The 17758-nt window shown below is 41.7% G+C and overlaps 1 protein-coding gene across 5 annotated transcripts in view; it reads right to left on the bottom strand.

The window, feature by feature from the left end:
* The window catches only part of tsc2 (TSC complex subunit 2), a 47520-nt gene that overhangs the window by 19188 nt on the left and 10574 nt on the right, over positions 1–17758 (bottom strand). For 4 of the 5 annotated variants that reach the window (XM_066660803.1, XM_066660802.1, XM_066660800.1 and 1 more), the window contains exons 19-30: positions 16574–16727; positions 16328–16450; positions 15928–16047; positions 15311–15500; positions 15096–15189; positions 14772–14874; positions 14597–14691; positions 11325–11453; positions 4353–4514; positions 4082–4237; positions 2665–2774; positions 2195–2443 (exon numbers count right to left, since the gene is read on the bottom strand). In XM_066660803.1, the coding sequence (XP_066516900.1) occupies positions 2195–2443; positions 2665–2774; positions 4082–4237; positions 4353–4514; positions 11325–11453; positions 14597–14691; positions 14772–14874; positions 15096–15189; positions 15311–15500; positions 15928–16047; positions 16328–16450; positions 16574–16727 (1685 nt within the window). The remainder of the gene's footprint in view (positions 1–2194; positions 2444–2664; positions 2775–4081; positions 4238–4352; positions 4515–11324; positions 11454–14596; positions 14692–14771; positions 14875–15095; positions 15190–15310; positions 15501–15927; positions 16048–16327; positions 16451–16573; positions 16728–17758) is intronic. The other variant, XM_066660804.1, reaches the window with a different exon arrangement.

The following is a 17758-nucleotide window of genomic DNA, read 5'->3' on the forward strand; positions in this document are numbered from 1 at the left end:
GAGTGTGTGAGTGAATGTGAGAGTGTGTGTCGCCACCGTGACCCTGAACTGGATAAGGGTTACAGACAATGAATGAAAGAATAGATAAGATTTTATATTTTTGCTCTTGAACACCCCCTACAGTTGCAGAGTGTAATTCACTTTTACAGCACTGTCCTGAAATCAAGGGGGAGGTCGTACCCTCCTCCAAAAGTTATAGTGCATTTTCTGTAGTGCTGAGCACGGAGAAGCAACGTCGAAAGACTCCATTCTCCCTTTTAAAGCTTAGTCGAGCATCACAAAGATTCGGATGCAGTAATTTATATAACATATATATCTCTGCTTCTCACAATCTAAGTTTAGACTCATGTTAAGAACTAGGAAGTCCATAAAACCTCAGTCCAAATGTTCAGTCCTGGTGCAAGCTCACTCATTCTTTATCCATTTCGTTTTCTAGCTATAGCTTTGGAAGATATACAAAGAAAAGTGTGGTCTTATCTTTCACTTATCTTTTAGCGCAATCCTCACTACTACCCCATCAGACTCTGCAGCACATCTGTTTTGCTACCACCGCAGGACCATCTTCAGATCACACAGAGCTCCGATAAAAACAAATCCATCAACATCAGTAGACCCTCTGTTGTGATGGCTTCTGGGACTACTCGATTAGCCCAAAGCGATATCCATTTATTCAACATGTGGAGAAACATCTGGCAGCCTGCTCTCACAACATGGCTGCCCCATCTCAGCCAGGCGCAGGATGTGCTCAGACAATCTGGATCCATCTTAGAGGAGAGTGTAGGACACGCATTTACAGAGCTAATTCAACAGAGGCCAAAATTAGGTGAACGTCAAGGCTTAAGACGTCAGGTTTCATTTGAGAAAGGCCTGTGTGTGTTCAGGCTTTAAATGAGGCCTTTTTAAAGGCTGTGGGAAAGCGTCCCTCGGGCCAGTCAGGCTCTTCTGTCGCTCACGCATTATTTTCAGCAATTAAAAACATCACATCACAGGGTTGAGTATATCACTATATTTACCAGACAACTGAGGAGAAACACGCTGATTCATCTGCAGAGGCTGTTATCTAACACAGTGAAATGTACATAACTTTAACTAATTCATGTCCAAGAGCAACGTGAGAGAGAGAAGACATTTCAATATAAAGAAGTGAGAAAGTGAGTATTTTAATTGAGAATTGATAGGAAGGGAGCAAAAAAGCAGTATAGGAGAGCAAAGTGAAAAAATGAGAGAAAGATAAATGAAGACCACACTAGGTAATAGAGGAGTAGAGAAATAAAGTGTTCAACAGAGACATGAAAGAAAACCAGAGGTGAAATTGAGCAAATGAATGAATGAAAGAAAGAAAGGAGAGAAAGAAAGACAGAAAAATGAGAGGAAGAAACACGACAGAGAAAGAAAGAAAAGATGACAGAAAGAAAAAGGAGAGAATGAAAGAAAAGAAAAAGAAAGATAGAAAAGATGACAGAGAAAGAAAAAGAAAGGAGGATGAAAGCAAAGAAAGAAAGAATGAAAAAAGAAAGAAAAAGAAAAGAAAGGAGAGGAAGACAGGAGAGAAAGCAAGAAAATAAGAAGATACAAACAAATGAACAGAAAGAAAGAAACAGAAGAGATAGAAAAACAAAAAGACAGAAAGGAAGAGCGTGATGAGCGGAGAGGATAAAGAGAGCAGAGGGAGAGCAGCAGATGTGTACATTTGGAGCAGGGAGCGTGTAGAATTGAGATGAGTGAGTTAGAAACGTGTCTTTGCCTGATCCACTGAGAATTAGAGTGTGAACCACAGGGGACCGGCAGAAAGGCAAGAGTCTGGTATGAAAAACCTTTCAAATAAAAAAAGTCCATGGCTCCGAGTGGGGAGAAGAAAAACAGGAGGAGAGCGGCTCCGGAGGGCACTCGGCTCAGACTCGGGACACTTTACCCTAAAGACACGTATTAAACGCAGAGATAAAGGACACTGTCAGGGTGAAAACTCCATTAAGGCAGTGTATTATTAGCACCACATTCAAATGTGCCCCCCCTGCAGCTCTGTGAGTGGGTGTTAATGAACCGTGGATTGTCATATCTTTCAGTGATACGTGGGCAGAAGAAATAAAAAGAACAGTTTTGTGGTTAAGTATCAGCCTTAACTCCACTGCAAACCCAGAGAAGGTGAATTCAGACCCAAAAACTGTTTTCTTACACACACACACACACTTGTCACCTGAAGGTCTGCGTATGAAGATCTCAGCCCACCCCTGGGTCAGCATGGGTACAAACTCAGCCAGCCCAGTCTTATCTTTCACAGGGAGGGCAGCAGGGTTGGGCTGGGACATTTCTTCAGCAGCTCTAGGGCAGTTTGACCCATCCAGCGGGGGTCCTGGAGGGGGCAGTGGACCACCAAACTCTCCATCTGAGGGAGACACCAATGGACTGAGGCTCTGAGCTGGACCTGCTCGAAGAGCATGACCACCTTGAGAGAGAGAGAGAAAAGTGAGAAAGAATGAGAGAATAGAGAGAAAGAAAAAGGGTGAGAGGAAAGAGACAGAAAGAGAGAGAGAGAAAGAGAAAAGAGAGACTAAGTGAGGGAGTGTAGAACAAGACCTTCTCCAATATATCAGTGACGTTAACTGTCCAGAACACACATATTTCAAGTGTTATGAAGGGGGCCGTGTGTGTGTGTGTGTGTGTTACCAGACATGGAGCGGACTCTGATGCGTGTGGCTCTGTTGAGATGTTGTGAGGACTGGGACTCCAGTTTGGCTGGAGCCTCCTTGGTTTGTCTGTGCAGAGTTGGGTCTGACCTGCAGGGGGCAGCGTAAAGAAGAAAATCAGCTCAGTCTTCTTTCCGATAGAGCTGTTTCTTAATATTTATTCATTCTCTGCTTTGAGTTTGGGTTAAAAAAAAAACAGAGCAATGTAGCTGAAAACAGACAAAATACTCAGAAGACCCTTCACTTGACTTTGTGTTCACCGCTATGAGGCTTTATCTCTAAATGTGTGTGATTTGAGCCTCAGTTTCATTGGAAAACCATCTGCTGTGGTGTGCTAAATCACAAGTGTCTTAGCGCTAGCTGTGCTTTTAAACCAGCGATTGGCAAACTATGGGCTGTGGGCCGGGCCATATACTGCCTCTTAGGCTGTTTAATCCAGCCCTTTCATTATTTACAAAATTATCCAAAACCGCATTAATTTCACATTAAGTCCACTAGAACACTACTAACCTCCCTACCTGAAGTCTATTGATATTCATTCGTCACATTTGCCATTAAGTTGAGTGCTACTACCCTTCTGAAGTCACCGATTACGGCAGTGTGAGCTAACCACTCGGCTAGTTTAAGTCGTCACACATAAACCATTGACTTTTGTTGGAAGTGCTGCTTCAAACTCTGTATTGGTTTTAAACAAATATTTAAAAATAAAATTACAAAAATCACATTCATGCATAAATGTTCACATAATTTAATTATTTAATTAAAGAAGTAAAATAATTAAATCCCCACCTGTCAATTTTTTTAAGTCTCAGTGTTTGCCCATCCCTGTCCTAAACAGTGTAGAACCATCTTATATCTAACTTTTCTCCTCCAGCATCAGTCACTGTGCTCTCTCAGAAGCTGACTGTGCTGAGCTGAACTGCACAGCGCCAAAAACCCTTTATTCAACCCACACTTGTAGATATGAGACCTCACAGTAATATCGTATATAGTGTTAATATTTTGAGACAGTATGACAGTGGTATGAAAACTGTTAATGGAGGATTCAAAAGGATTCAGGTTTTAGATCTGTTGTTACTAACAAGTAATGAGAATTATATTCCTGACAGCGTTCTGTTTTGTACACACTGATAACCCTGTTTCACCACTGCTATTATTGTTAATGAAAACAAAACCTAGTAGTGACAAAATATATTAATTTATTGTAACTGGCAAGAAAACATTCAAGATTTTGTGCTTTCATGTAGATTAATAGTTAAGTAAAAGTGCAAAGTGAGTGAGTAAGTAAAACAATGCTGGTGAACAATATGTAAACAATGTAGTCAAGTGAAGGAGGCAGCCAGTATTTATGAAACAGAAAAACAGCATCAAAAAAAGTGTGTGTGGGGGTTAGTTACCTGGTCATCTCTCCTCCACCAGGTCTCTCGGCCATGTCGAGCCCCAGCAGGGTTTGGGTTCGTGACCCACCACTGGTTGTTATGGTAACTAGTTTGTTGCCCACTAGCCAGGTCATGCTGGGTCCTCCAGCCAATAAGAATTCAGCAATGGAAGACCTGGAGAAACATAGCCTCATCACCCGGTATCTTCTACAAAGACTAGTGCTAAGCAGTGCATTCTGTCCCATTATTTAATTACTGCTTTATTTTTATAGCGCGCACACACACACACCTTTTTGGGAGGGCAGAGAAGTTGGAAAAGACATAGCGAGCCATCATGTCCAGGCAGGTTTCAGTGAGCTCCAGGTGGACGGTCTTCAGCGCATCGTCAGCTTGGACTACTGCACTCTCATCTGCAGAACCAAGGCTACAGGTGGTGGTGGAGGTGTGCATTCTACACAAACAGAAAACACACACGCACACACACAAACACACACACATTCAGACAGACAAAAGTTTAAAAAAGCCCACCACTGCCACTTCAGTTTGAAACTTCAACTCAGAACAAGCTCAAATCCGAAAGTGTTAAATGAGCACTTGGGTCATTTGTACCTGATCTACCTGAGGTTACACGAATCATCCGCTTTATCAGAAACCTACTTCTTATGCCCCATGAGTCCGGGTTCTCCATCCTCTGACCATTCATCAGTGGTCAGCTTCTGGGGGCTCGTCCAATGATGAAGGAGGAAGATGGGGATGACCACATTCCCAGCAATAGATGGACAACAGTCTTCTGCTGTGACTCTATAGGGCTGGTGTGTCTGATAAAGTGGCCACTGAGAGGTGGTACGAGATAGATGTCTCTGCTAAACTAGCCACCTAATATATACATAACCCTGAGTCTGATTTCCTGAGCTTCTGAAAGGTTTTAGCAGGTCACTCACAGTGGGATTTGAGCGAGTAATGAACTGGGATTTTAAAGGTGAGGTGAAAACACAGCAGCCTCATGCAAACACACAGTGAAGAAACACTCACAAATGAGTCATATGCATATCCCACATACCCCCCTCGCTATAATCCTTCATCTGAGATTCCTTTAACAATCACACACACACACACACACACACAAGCTGGGACTTGGCCTATGAGTGAGAAAAGCTGGCCTTGTAATATCCCTCCACAGCCCTCCGGCTGCTTGACTACCACAGCAACAACAAAGCAATTACAAATAACATTTTTCTTACAATCAAATCCAACAAAAGGAAACCACAAAGCAATGTATCCTGCTGTCTATCCAAGGTTGGCTCAGTTTTTTTAATGTTCTCAGCCAAACCACACACACACACTTCATCACCATCATTCATGACGAAAGACACTTATCCACACCAGTGCTGTGAAAGTGCAGTGATGTGTCATGATACACGGAATCTGTATCAGTAAAGGGACGTTACAAAATATTTTAACTAATCACAATAATTCTTAAAATCTACTGCATTATTTGGGCTCAGATGGAGTTTTCTGGTTTTTTACAAAGACAAACAAACAAACAATACTCTGAATAAACGTCTGGTCCAACTGCCCAGTCCACTCCATATTGTGTATCAAAGCAGTCTGATTTTATGTCATGTCTCTCTCTCACACACACACTTCCATGACACTTCTTTCCATATACTAACCAGAAACACTTGTTCCTCTCCATGCACTCGTTCAAGTTTAACACTTTGGATCTAAATGTAGATCAGCTGCCGATCATCATTCTGCACTCTACTTGCTCCCCTGTATCCACGGCAACAGGCTAATCAAGGAAATCAAACAAGCCCAGATCTATCCATCTACATATAGATAGAGAGAGCTCTGTCTAATCTTTTGTATTTTCCCCTGCAGGCGTGTTAGAGTCCCTGAATTATCATTAAATACACACTTCTGACAAGTGTAAAATCTATTACTCACAATCCACTCTGATCCTGTGAGGTTTCACACAAAAACCAGCTCCAAAACAATGGAAAATGGAGTCAAAAGTAAATTTAACTGCACAAAGGAGCTTTCAAACTTTGAAACGGTTTTGAGAGCCTGGTGTTCAAAACACAGCTGAGCTGAGTGCGCTCCAGGTCTCTCTTCGGGTTTCTGACAGCCTTAATTCTCACACCCCTATAGTTCATACACTACACTTACGGCAGGAGCTGGGACAGAGCCTGTGCAGGAGCATGTGATGATATAAGCAGCCCCACAATCTCACTTCCGCTTACTTTACCTCTCTCTTGCTTCTGTAAATCTCTACTGACAGAGAGGGGGACAGGGGACGATAAGACAGGTGGACAGAGGGTGAGGGAAAGAGAGGGGGATGACGCAGGAGAGACTAAGAAAAGCTAGAAACCGCAATTTAACATTATTAAAACCTGCGTCACCCACCAACACCTCAGCACATACACGCTGCATATGCAAGACCACCAGAGTGACTCAGACACACAAACAGAAGGAAGCAACAGTCATCCAAGTGTTTACCATCAATACGTCCCCAAACTCCTCCAAAAGCCCAGAGTTCTCTTGAACTCTTTGGTTGGTCAGTGTTCAGTCACACACTGAAGGTGTTGAGATTGTGCCCCTAACCTGGGACCCTTTAACGAAGAGCTGGGCATTGACTAGTGATACTTAATGTTCGTTAGCACCATTTGCCTCATCGCTTCAGCACTAAAGAAGCAAAATCGGGACACCAAGCATGTCTTGACTGATCAAATACAGCAGGGGAAAGCTAAACTATTCCTTTTAAAAACCTTTAAAATGAGGCAGGTATCAGTCACTATCTCAGGAAACAATAATCATCTATATAAGTGGACATAAGTATATCTTTCATTCATTTTCTGTAACTGCTGCATCTTGTCCAGGGCTGCAGTAGGTCAAGACTACCACAGGGTCTTTCACACACTTACGCACAGACACACACACACACACTCACACCTGTGTGCACTGTTTTACAGCCAATCCACAGGAAATAGAGGCACCGGGAGGAAACCCATGCAGACATAAGAAAACATCTTGAAGTCTGGATTTCAGAAGACTGAACTTCGCTTACAGACAATGAATTAATGAATGTAAACCTTATCCAGTTCAGGGTTGTGGTGGGTCCGGAGCCGATCCGGAATCACTGGGCGCAAGGCAGGAACGCACCCAGGAGGGGCACCAGTCCTTCACAGAGCGACACACACAGCTTTGGACACAATTGAGTCGCGAACCCATCTACCACCTTGTCTTTTCAGAGCGTGGGAAGAAACCAGAGCACCCAGAGGAAACCCACGCAGACACAAGGAAAACATCTTGAGTTTAAAAGACTGAACTTCTATACGTGTTCATAGATAAACACGACAATACAGTATCCGAACCCCACGATCCAATCCATATGAAGTTACTGAACAACTTTTAGATATTGTCACTGTCTAAATAAAAACATGCATAACATCCACAAGAATGGAGATGCATGTCTTTCTTTGGAGAGTGACAATGGCTGGCTCATAACTTCCAAAGCCCCAAGTCCCAGCTTCTATTCATACTTCCATCAATCCATCAATGCAGCACAGCTATAAATCAAACAGTGTTAGGGCCCTGAACTATGGTGGACACTCATCTCCATACTTAAGCCCTTTCCAATTCATTCTGACCTTTTTTAACTTCAGTCTGATCAAGAGCAAGAGTTTGTTGCTTTAAAAGGGGACATACCATAACATTTTTCACAAGTGAACAGAGTTCTGTGTTGTAATGAAGTGTGTGACCTGCTTTGGTCAAAACATCAGAGCGGTGTTCTCCCCCTGTGTAAACAGCCCTGTTCAGAACACCCGCTTTCAGCACCTGTTCCTTTAAATGATAATGAGCCACTCACTGTTCACTCTGACCCTGAGCACGCAGCAGTGAGGAGCAAGGAGCAGGAGCTCTGGGTTTTTAGCTGTTTTTTGCTTGGTTCTCTTACTTCTCTGTTCCTCCTTTCTCCGTTCTTACCCAGTGCTTCATTTTACGTTCACTGTGTCTGTTTCACTGTGTTTAACCTCCCTCTTAGTGCTCTCACATAAACACAGGTCTACAGCTGTAACCAACAAACTTGGACAAGGGGGCAGGGCAACTCTGAAGCCCTGTTAAGCCCCTAACATGCACAGGCACTGAACAAAATATTTTTTAATCCCATATGTCCCCTTTAAGCAAAGTTAATGCCAAAGTTGAGCTTTTTTTTGCTTCACATTGTAGTGAAAAGTCCATATCCATTTAAGTATTCTAACAGAGATGGTTTAAGTAGAGTTTTTTTCTTTGTACTCGAGAGTGTCCATGATAGCTAGCCTGGGCCACTGCAATTTTCCCCTTAATGGATCTCAAGAAGAGAATCACGCCACCCTCATCACTCGCCCTTTTCTGCGCTCATTGCAACAACAGCAACAACATAAACAGACAATGTTTCACCACTCGCTCGCTCCCTCGCTCTTCAAATAGACTGCAATTTTTGTCCATTCCATTTGCCGCCGCAGAGAGGGAGAAAAACATAATACGCCACCTCGTTCATGATTTGACAACCTGTTGCTACACTGATGTTGAGGAAATACGGGTTAGTATAAATCTGAGAGATTACTGTTTGATTGTTTTTGAAGTGACTTATATTACACTAATGTTCTAGCGCACTTTACAGTAAACACAGTCCACCGCTTCAGATCTGCTAAAGCCAGATTGGGAAGAGTAATCCTTTACTCCTAATACATGGCTGACAAGCAATTCAGCCAACTAGATTTGATTCAATTCAATACAACATTTACTCGCAATGCTCAAAGAGTGGAACATAAACCAAAACTGGGCTTTTAAACCTGCCTTTAAACCTTAGAGAACTGGAATTCATCTCCATTTGTGAGGGGTTAAAATAATCATAAAAATATGATACCAGACCAAACCCAGCTTTACCAAATCGTACCTAGCTTTGCATTTTTTTTTCCTCCTGGGCTCCTCATACAGCTGCAATTCACTTGTGTATGAACTGTAATTCACTTTTACACTGTCCTGAAAACAAAAGGGTGGTGGTGCACTGCAGACAGTGCAGTGTCTGCAGTGCTGAGCCCGGAGTAGCAATGGCAGGGGCAGTAGATTTCCTCTTATAAATTATGAGGCTGGCTAGCTAATTAAGCTAACTACTTAGCTACTGTTTATACTTAGTCTTAGGTAATGTTTGCTAAAGTTGTGATATGTCCATGAGTACATGATTAAACTATGAAACTTTAGGCCAATGGAGAGACAACGAAGAAAAATTCAAAATACACCGAGAATAGATTTTTAAAAATCTCATTCTGGAAATTCATCAGGGCCAATTAGCACAACGCTAAATAATATTAGCTAGTCTGAATCCAATACCAGGGACAAAAGGACAACAGAAAATGAGTGAGGAATTTAGAAACTGCTGTAGGGTATTAAACGCTTAGAAATTACTGATTAGTAGGTGACAAGCCATATTTGTATTCCACATCATAAGGCTAATCTCCTGTTACACTGCAACGCTCAACTTTGACATCCAGAAAAATAAATCTCCCAAGCAGACTGGCTCAAAAACTGAAATAAAGGCCAGGGAACAAGAGTGAAAATAAATGGATTTTTTTTAAAAAACCCTCTTGCTGAAAAAACTGCCATGGATGTGATGAATATTCAAGCACATGTCCCTGCAAGTGTCCTTGCACTGAGGAGAAAGCCTAACCTGTAGGTGTGGACTGCAGGGCAATATAAGCAGGCAAATAATCTTTAGGGGAATTGTAATTATCAGATGAATAGATCTAAACCATATGACAGTGTTAAAGGTTAACGATATGAAGAAAGATTTTAAGGAGCAAGCATTTCTGTTTCCACCTCAGGCTAGTGACGGCTGCTCTGATCCCACACTGCCCCCTAGTGTTCTTAAATCACAGTTACACAACTTTACACTAATTAGAGCCAAGTACAGTGAAAACCAAACAATTCACTGCACCCAAGCACATCCGAAGGAAGAACAAAAAGAGGGCTAAGCTCTTGGTGAAACATTATCTGTAGATTTCAAGACATGTACAAAACTGACCAATAATCAGAGACCACCCATCATTGGTTAGACTTTCCCATCAAAACAGCCAATGAGTAGAAGCTATTATTTTTAATTTTAATATCTTTGCAGGTTTCATAAAAATTTAAAGCAAGGCTCTTGGATATTTAATGAAGTCAAACTGAGGACCCAGGAAGTACTTTAAAGCGTACTGTGTTACAAGCTGAGGCTTCCGTGTAATATTTTAGCAAACTGTACGTGTTATGCTTTATTTCCAGACTCTGAAAAATAAATGACATATCAATGAGTAGCACGTAACAGCCATTTTGAATAGAAAACTAAACAAACCAAGAATGGGTTCTGATTTGAGTACTGTAAATGTCATGAGTGCTCATACATTAGAACATCAGAAATGAGTATCTACTATTTTGTGTCTCTCGAATAAAAATAACAAATCCATCACATTAAACTGAAACCCCATACTTTACCTGCAAGTTAGGTAACAGAATGTGTGATACGATGTGTGTCAAGACACTGTTCACAGAATAAGTGAAGGAATAAGAGCCACTAACAGTCAGCAGGCATAGCAGGTGGATAATACAAGGGCGCCTCCTAGTGTGCCAAAGTAAATATATGCACCATCCAGCCCTGTGATTATCTGTAAGTATGAAATCGGCCACTGGTTTTCATGGCTACTGGTCAGCAAAATTCCCCACCCTTTGCTGTGCATGCCTTCTGTATGCAGCCAATTTGTTATAGGTTTATCAGTTAGGCATAAAAATAATAATAATAATCACAAATATCTACACAGACAAACATAAAAGCAACATGAGGTTAAAGCTGAATCAAAAAGAAGGCACACCAGCACAGATTTAGATGTCCTGAAAAGCTCTTGCAAAGCGCATGCAAGAAGCCGAAAAGTCACCAAATAAAAAAAAAAAAACAAAAACAAAAACACACTTGAAATACAAAAGCCTCCTCCAGCATGCACCTTTCCCACCCAATGAAATACGGCCCGCCCAGAGTTGTCCTGGCAACCACCCATCACCTGCCGCATGGCCATGACATCGACTCGATTTCCACCCACCCATAAGCCTTATTCCAACCAAAGCCCCTCCCACTACCTCCCTTAAAAAGTAATTCAAACAAGACAAAAGAAAATAACTTTAAAGCAGGAAAGAAACAGCGGAGACGGTTGCTATGGTGACAGTGTTTGAAATGTTACCCAGAATGCTCTACCTGCGCACCGCGTGCTCGGATACGCTGATGCTTCGGGAACGGAAGGCATCCATGGCCGACAGATCTTTCAGCTCTTTAACGGGGGAGTTCGCGCTCTGGCTCTGTTTGGCCACTTTGGCGGTCCGCAGACTGCCAAAAGGGGGTGTGGCCAAGGGAGGCAGGGCCATCAAAGAGGTTTTTGGAAGCAGGGAAAGATCAGATTAGTTGTTTTTGGGAAGAGAGGGTGGGAGGGTAGGGGAGGGGAGGGGAGGGGCGGTGGGTCGGGTCAGGGCCATGAAGTCACAGGGTCATCCACGTCAGAACGGTCCACGAATCCGGAACGGACGAGTGAAGGGTCGATGGGGGTGGGGCGGGGCCAAAAGTCGTGAGGCACAGAGGTGGCCAATGAATGGAAGGATAGGGATCCGTAGTGTTGGTGAGCCCCAAAACCACACCCACCACACAGCCCAATCAGAGGAGGAGGAGGGGGAGGAGTCAAAATAGGAAGTAAAAGGAAAAAAACAAAACAAAAAGTAACTTGGTCAGCAGTGCAGACTACAAAATAGACAGGAAACATTGAAGGGGAATGCCACCAATATTTCAAAATTTCTGCCTAATTCAAAGGTTCAGACCAATGAAACTTCAGAGTGGTTTGGTGTGAAATACAGTTCCCAGTCTTGCTAACAGGATACAGAACTCTGATGAGCCTGAGGAGCTCTTCAAAAAATGTCGGCCATATTGTCATGCAAAAGATTCCAAATATGATTTTAGTCTTAATCTACACAAAATAGCCCCCAGACAATTTATTTATTTTTTTAATTTACCCCATTACAGTATTATAAACATAAAATCACAGAGGACATCCGTAGGTTCACTGGTGATGTGAACAGTAAACAAAATGGCTGAATTTCTGAGACTTCTGGTCTTTGTCACCACAACCATGAGAAATCCAGCTCGGTACAGCACTCTACACTGAGCCATTTCAGGTCAAAACACTCTGAACATCTGAGGCTACATCTCAACAACTGAATTAGGAAGCCAATTTGAAAATATGGTGGAAAACCCCATTTTAAAATAGAAAGAAACAGAACACTAAGAGGATAGAAAGAGGAAACACAAAAAAGATAAAACACACAACCAGCCATAGAGGAGGCCGTATCGTTTGCATTCCACAGAAGGAATGAACAATTAAGAAAAATATTAAGAAAACAAAGAAAACAGAACACAGGAGTCTAAAAGGAAAGAGAAGGCAAATACATCCTGCAATGTTCATCATTCTGGAAATCAACAATTAGCACAATAGAAGGACACAGTGCTAGCTGTGGGTGTGTGTGTGTGTGTGTGTGTGTGTATATATATATATGAGACATGCAGCAAATTATACAAATGATACAACAAATTAATAACCAGGCTTTGCTATATTAAGCTGAAGAGTGGAAACAAGGGATATTACTGGGCCATTGGTTTTCTCTGTCTAGTCTCTGAGGGAGTACATATCATTTAAAGTAACACTAGGTAGTTTCACCTTAAAATTACAGCTTCAAAATCATTGTGGTGCTCCACTGATCTGTAATGAGAGAATAGAGCATCTGTTCTGGCTACTGAGTTCAGCACTGCAGAAACTGCACTATGTAACTTTTGGAGAAGGGTAGAAACTCCGCCCCACACACCTCTATCCACTCACCTTGATTTCAGAATAGTGCTGCAAAAACAAATTACACTCTGGAACTGTTGGGGGAAGCTTATCCTTTAACGAAGCCTCTTCACATTAAACTGCAATAAAATTTCAGCTAGAGCTCTAGATGCTGAAGCTGACCATATTCAGGAATTCAAACCTTAAATCCCTTGTTCCAACTCCACTAGCAATGGACATTAAACAAACAACAAAAACAAAGCAGGGAGAGGGATTATGGTGAGGAAGATAGATAAATAAATAAATAAAAATTAAATATATAAATAAGTGGTGGCTATGGACAGGCATCCTGACAAATCCTTGAAAGGGTTATTGTTACCAGTTACTGCAGATGAACAGTGGTTATATTGGTTATTGTGATTTTTAAAAGCGCACTGGTTAAAATTAACATGTCAGAATGGACTGTTACCGATGAGATTAACGTGGTTATCTTGGGGACGGTTACGATGGACATTTTGGAGTTACATGGCTGCCATGTGCTTTGGTTTACGATTTGGCAAAACAACAAAATAATAATAATTAAGTAAATAAAACAGAGAAAGGGAAAGTATACCACAGCATTTCAAAGATGCTTTAAAAGAAATGTTATTTTAGATCTTGAGAATTTTAGTAATTTAAAGAGAATGAAGTTTTACTTAAAAATCAGACAAAAATGAGAATTGCCATCATTTCCAGAAAAACATGCAAAATATATGCCTCTATTTTTGTAATATGTGTGTTTATCCACATATTGTCACTGTCTAAAGAAAAACATGCATCTCCAAAAAAGAAACATTAAAGCAGAAGGAAAAAAAACCTTCAATGGAACGTAATTTTCAGTGAAAGTCAAAGTAAAATATTTAATTAAACTAGAAAAAAAAAAAAAAAGTTATATAAAAAGAAAAAGGAACTCAGTGTGAAAAAAGACAGGGACAAGGAAAGTGAAGAGAAGGAAAGGAGTAGTTCCTGTTTGGGCAGTATTTACATTTCCTGTTTATCTCCAAACAGAGGTCAGTCATAAAAGGGGCCGGACTATTACTGACTACTGCCGTTAAGGTCTTCTCTAACTGGTCCTTATTCAGGGGACTGTGGACTGGCAGCCATTGGGAACAGTTGAGGGAATTACAATAACACATCTGGGACAAAAATGGGACGTGACGTGCTACTAATGCTTTCGTCAGTCACACGCAGAGATCAGTACGAGGGAAAGGACATAAATAAGTCATGTCTGAGGTAGGTGTGAGTGTATGTAATGCACATGTTGATGTTTGTTTGACTGTGGGATATGTTTAAGTGTTGAAATAGGGATGAGAATATAAGGTTTAAAAAGACACAACACGTCCCACAGTCAGACCAATGAATGAGTAAAAACAAAAACTGTGACCTGCCATAAACACATCAAAATTAACAGGAATAATACATGACTAAACAAACACTGAATTATTAATCACTGTCACCGCAGTCAATTAGAAATCAATACTAAATAAATGCACACATCCTCAAAGAGCAAATAAACGAACAATGGTCATCATGCCTGAAGGTACAAGTACGAGCAAAAACACAGTCATGTGTGAATGGGTATATCTGTGTGTGTGTGTGTGTGTATAATGTGCTTGTGTACCTCTTGGGTCTTTCATTCAGGCTGGTGCTGCGTGCTCTGAAACTGCTCTGTTCATGTGTGTCATCAAAGGGGAGCAGAGCATTAGACCTAAGACCCTGAGAGAGAGAGAGATTTAACAGAGAAGAGAGAAAGAACAAAGTAGGCATAAGAGAGACAGTGAAACACAGACACACACCTTGGTGATGTACTGAACAAAGTCTTTCCTGAAGGGCAATCTGCAGCGGATGAACCACATGGCAATCACGTGATGGGCGAGAGACACTATGTACTGATTAAACCTACACAGAGAGAGAGAGAGAAAGAGAGAGAGAGATATTCTTACTAAGAATAATCATAAAGGAAAGTTATAAACATACATAAAGAACAAAAGCTATATTTAGGATTGACAGTGATAGAAATTAGTTCATATCCATAGTTCCATTTACTCAGATAACTTCTTCCCTCATTTTCTTTCTTGTTTGGTCTTTGTTTTTCTTGGTTGTATGTTCTAAAGACTCACTTGGAGGGGTTGGTGTAGGGAAGTGAGATCGCAAACACACTGACATACTGCTCTGCGACAAAGTTTGCGTACAGGTGAGGCAACCGTACAAGAGCTGTGAGAGAGAGAGAGATGTATATATGCATACAATGAAATAAATAAACCCGGAACATACTTAGTGTCTAATTCTTTCTATTTGTGTGTGCTGTGGGTCTGGGGTAGAGCCAGTCACTCACTGGACAGGAACTCCAGCATGGGTGTCGCCATGGCAACGGTGGCGGAAATGTGTGTGAGCTTGACAATGAGGGCGGGCAGGAGTTTGATCATGATGTCGGGCATCTCCACTGTACACATAGTGAGAGCAACCACACACTGCTTCGCACAGCGATAGATTAATCCAGTCTCCAAACACTGCACAAGCTCCCTCTGTGAGCGAGCAAAAGAGAGAGACATATGCAGACAGAAAGAGTGACAAACAGACAGAAAGCAAGAGCGAGGGAGATGGAAAATAAAAGTGAAAAAGGAGCCGAGAAATTTACAAAAGCCTAATGACAGCAGTTTGTTAAATAAAAGATTTATGTATATTTCAGTTTCTTTTTTTTTAAATGCATAGCAACTAGAGATCAGGCAAAAACAGTTTAAAAAACTGCAGTGAGACTTTTATATAATGCAATCAAATCATGTGTAAAAATCCCTAAAATGGCTGAAGATGGAACAAATTATTTAAATTTCTTCTTTCATTTAAAATACTCTGCCTAGTCAGAACCTACAGATGCTTTAATATTTTTTGGTGTAGTGAATCACTACTGTGTATCAATGGGTTGGGTGTGTGTGTGTGTGTGTTTGTGTGTACCTTTCTGGATTGCTCCAGGTAGCTGTGGTAAGACGTGAGGGCTGTCAGCACAGGTACAACAGCCAGTTGCACATCATTTCTAGAGAAACCCTCAGGTGTCCTCTTTAGCCTGTCTGAGACCTACAATCACACACACACACACACACACACACACTAGCAAACTCATCATGACTGACAGTATTGTATAAAATGTAGGTGTAGTGTTTGAAGCACAATGTGTGGCAAAGTATAAAAACATGTCCAAGTTTTTTAATCCAGTGCTATAACAAACTATAAAAATTACTACAGATTATATTAAGCCCCTGCTACTAATCAAGCCATAGACGTGACGCTGGGTTGTATGAATTCTATGCTATAAAACAAGCTGTGTAGGTGTCCCCAGGTTATGTCAATCCTGTACCATGGCGCATAGTGTGGAGCAGAGCTGATCCACACTGCAAGGAGATGTGAGCAGAAGGATTTTGTATTGCAGGGTCCACGGCATTTTATCCAGAACCAGTTTCAGCACTTTCCAGTCTGTCTCCTGCAAAACACACATTTTAAACCTTTATTGAAACCTTTTATGAATGTGTTAACAGCGCTGTGGGAGTAGTCAATGTTAAAAGATTCCTTTAACATATACAGAGGACAGATGGTGCATTTGTACCATCTTGAGGCACTGCAGCAGCACGTTAAAGGCGAGGTTATAGGGAAGGTAGGCGGTGCGGTTGGCAGTGGGTGGGGCTGCCGGGGCAGGGCTTCCCGCTGGTGGTGAAACTGTCCCAGCTGGCTTTTTCTCCACCTCCCTTTTCTCCGTCCCTCTGCAGATTCATACACAAGAGAAACTAAGTGAGGCAGGTATTTTTTTCACATTTTAAACAGTGTTTTATGAAACTATCCTAAATCATAAAATTAGCAATAAACATTTACAAATATGAAATAAATAAATAAACCTAATTAAACTGTGCTTAAATGTAAGATCATCATTTCCACGTCATCATCTCCAAAGGAAACCTGAAGCACTGAATAATGCCCATTGTGGAACAGTTTCTAAATGTGAGTGAGTGCATGTGACTGTATATGTGTAACTCAGTGAGTGAGTGAGCACATGTGAGCGAGTGTGTGACTGAGTGAGTGAGTGCATGTGACTGTATGTGTGTGTGTGTGTGTGTGACTGAGTGCTTGTGACTGTATGTGTGTGACTGTGTGAGTGCTTGTGTGACTGAGTGCTTGTGTGACTGAGTGCATGTGACTGTATGTGTGTGACTGAGTGAGTGCATGTGACTGTATATGTGTAACTCAGTGAGTGAGTGAGCACATGTGAGCGAGAGTGTGACTGAGTGAGTGAGTGCATGTGACTGTATGTGTGTGTGTGTGACTGAGTGCATGTGACTGAGTGAGTGCATGTGACTGTATGTGAGACTGAGTGAGTGCATGTGACTGCATGTGTGTCTGTGACTAAGTGCATGTGACTGCATGTGTGTCTGTGACTAAGTGCATGTGACTGCATGTGTGTATGTGACTAAGTGCATGTGACTGCATGTGTGTATGTGACTAAGTGCATGTGACTGCATGTGTGTATGTGACTGAGTGAGTGAATGTGACTGCATGTGTGTATGTGACTGAGTGAGTGAATGTGACTGCATGTGTGTATGTGACTGACTGAGTGCTTGAGTGAGTGCATGTGACTGCATGTGTGTATGTGACTGAGTGAGTGATTGAGTGAGTGCATGTGACTGCATGTGTGTATGTGACTGAGTGAGTGATTGAGTGAGTGCATGTGACTGCATGTGTGTATGTGACTGAGTGAGTGATTGAGTGAGTGCATGTGACTGCATGTGTGTGACTGAGT

The sequence above is a fragment of the Hoplias malabaricus genome, chromosome 2 (assembly GCF_029633855.1).
Source record: "Hoplias malabaricus isolate fHopMal1 chromosome 2, fHopMal1.hap1, whole genome shotgun sequence".
Taxonomy (NCBI): Eukaryota; Metazoa; Chordata; class Actinopteri; order Characiformes; family Erythrinidae; genus Hoplias; species Hoplias malabaricus.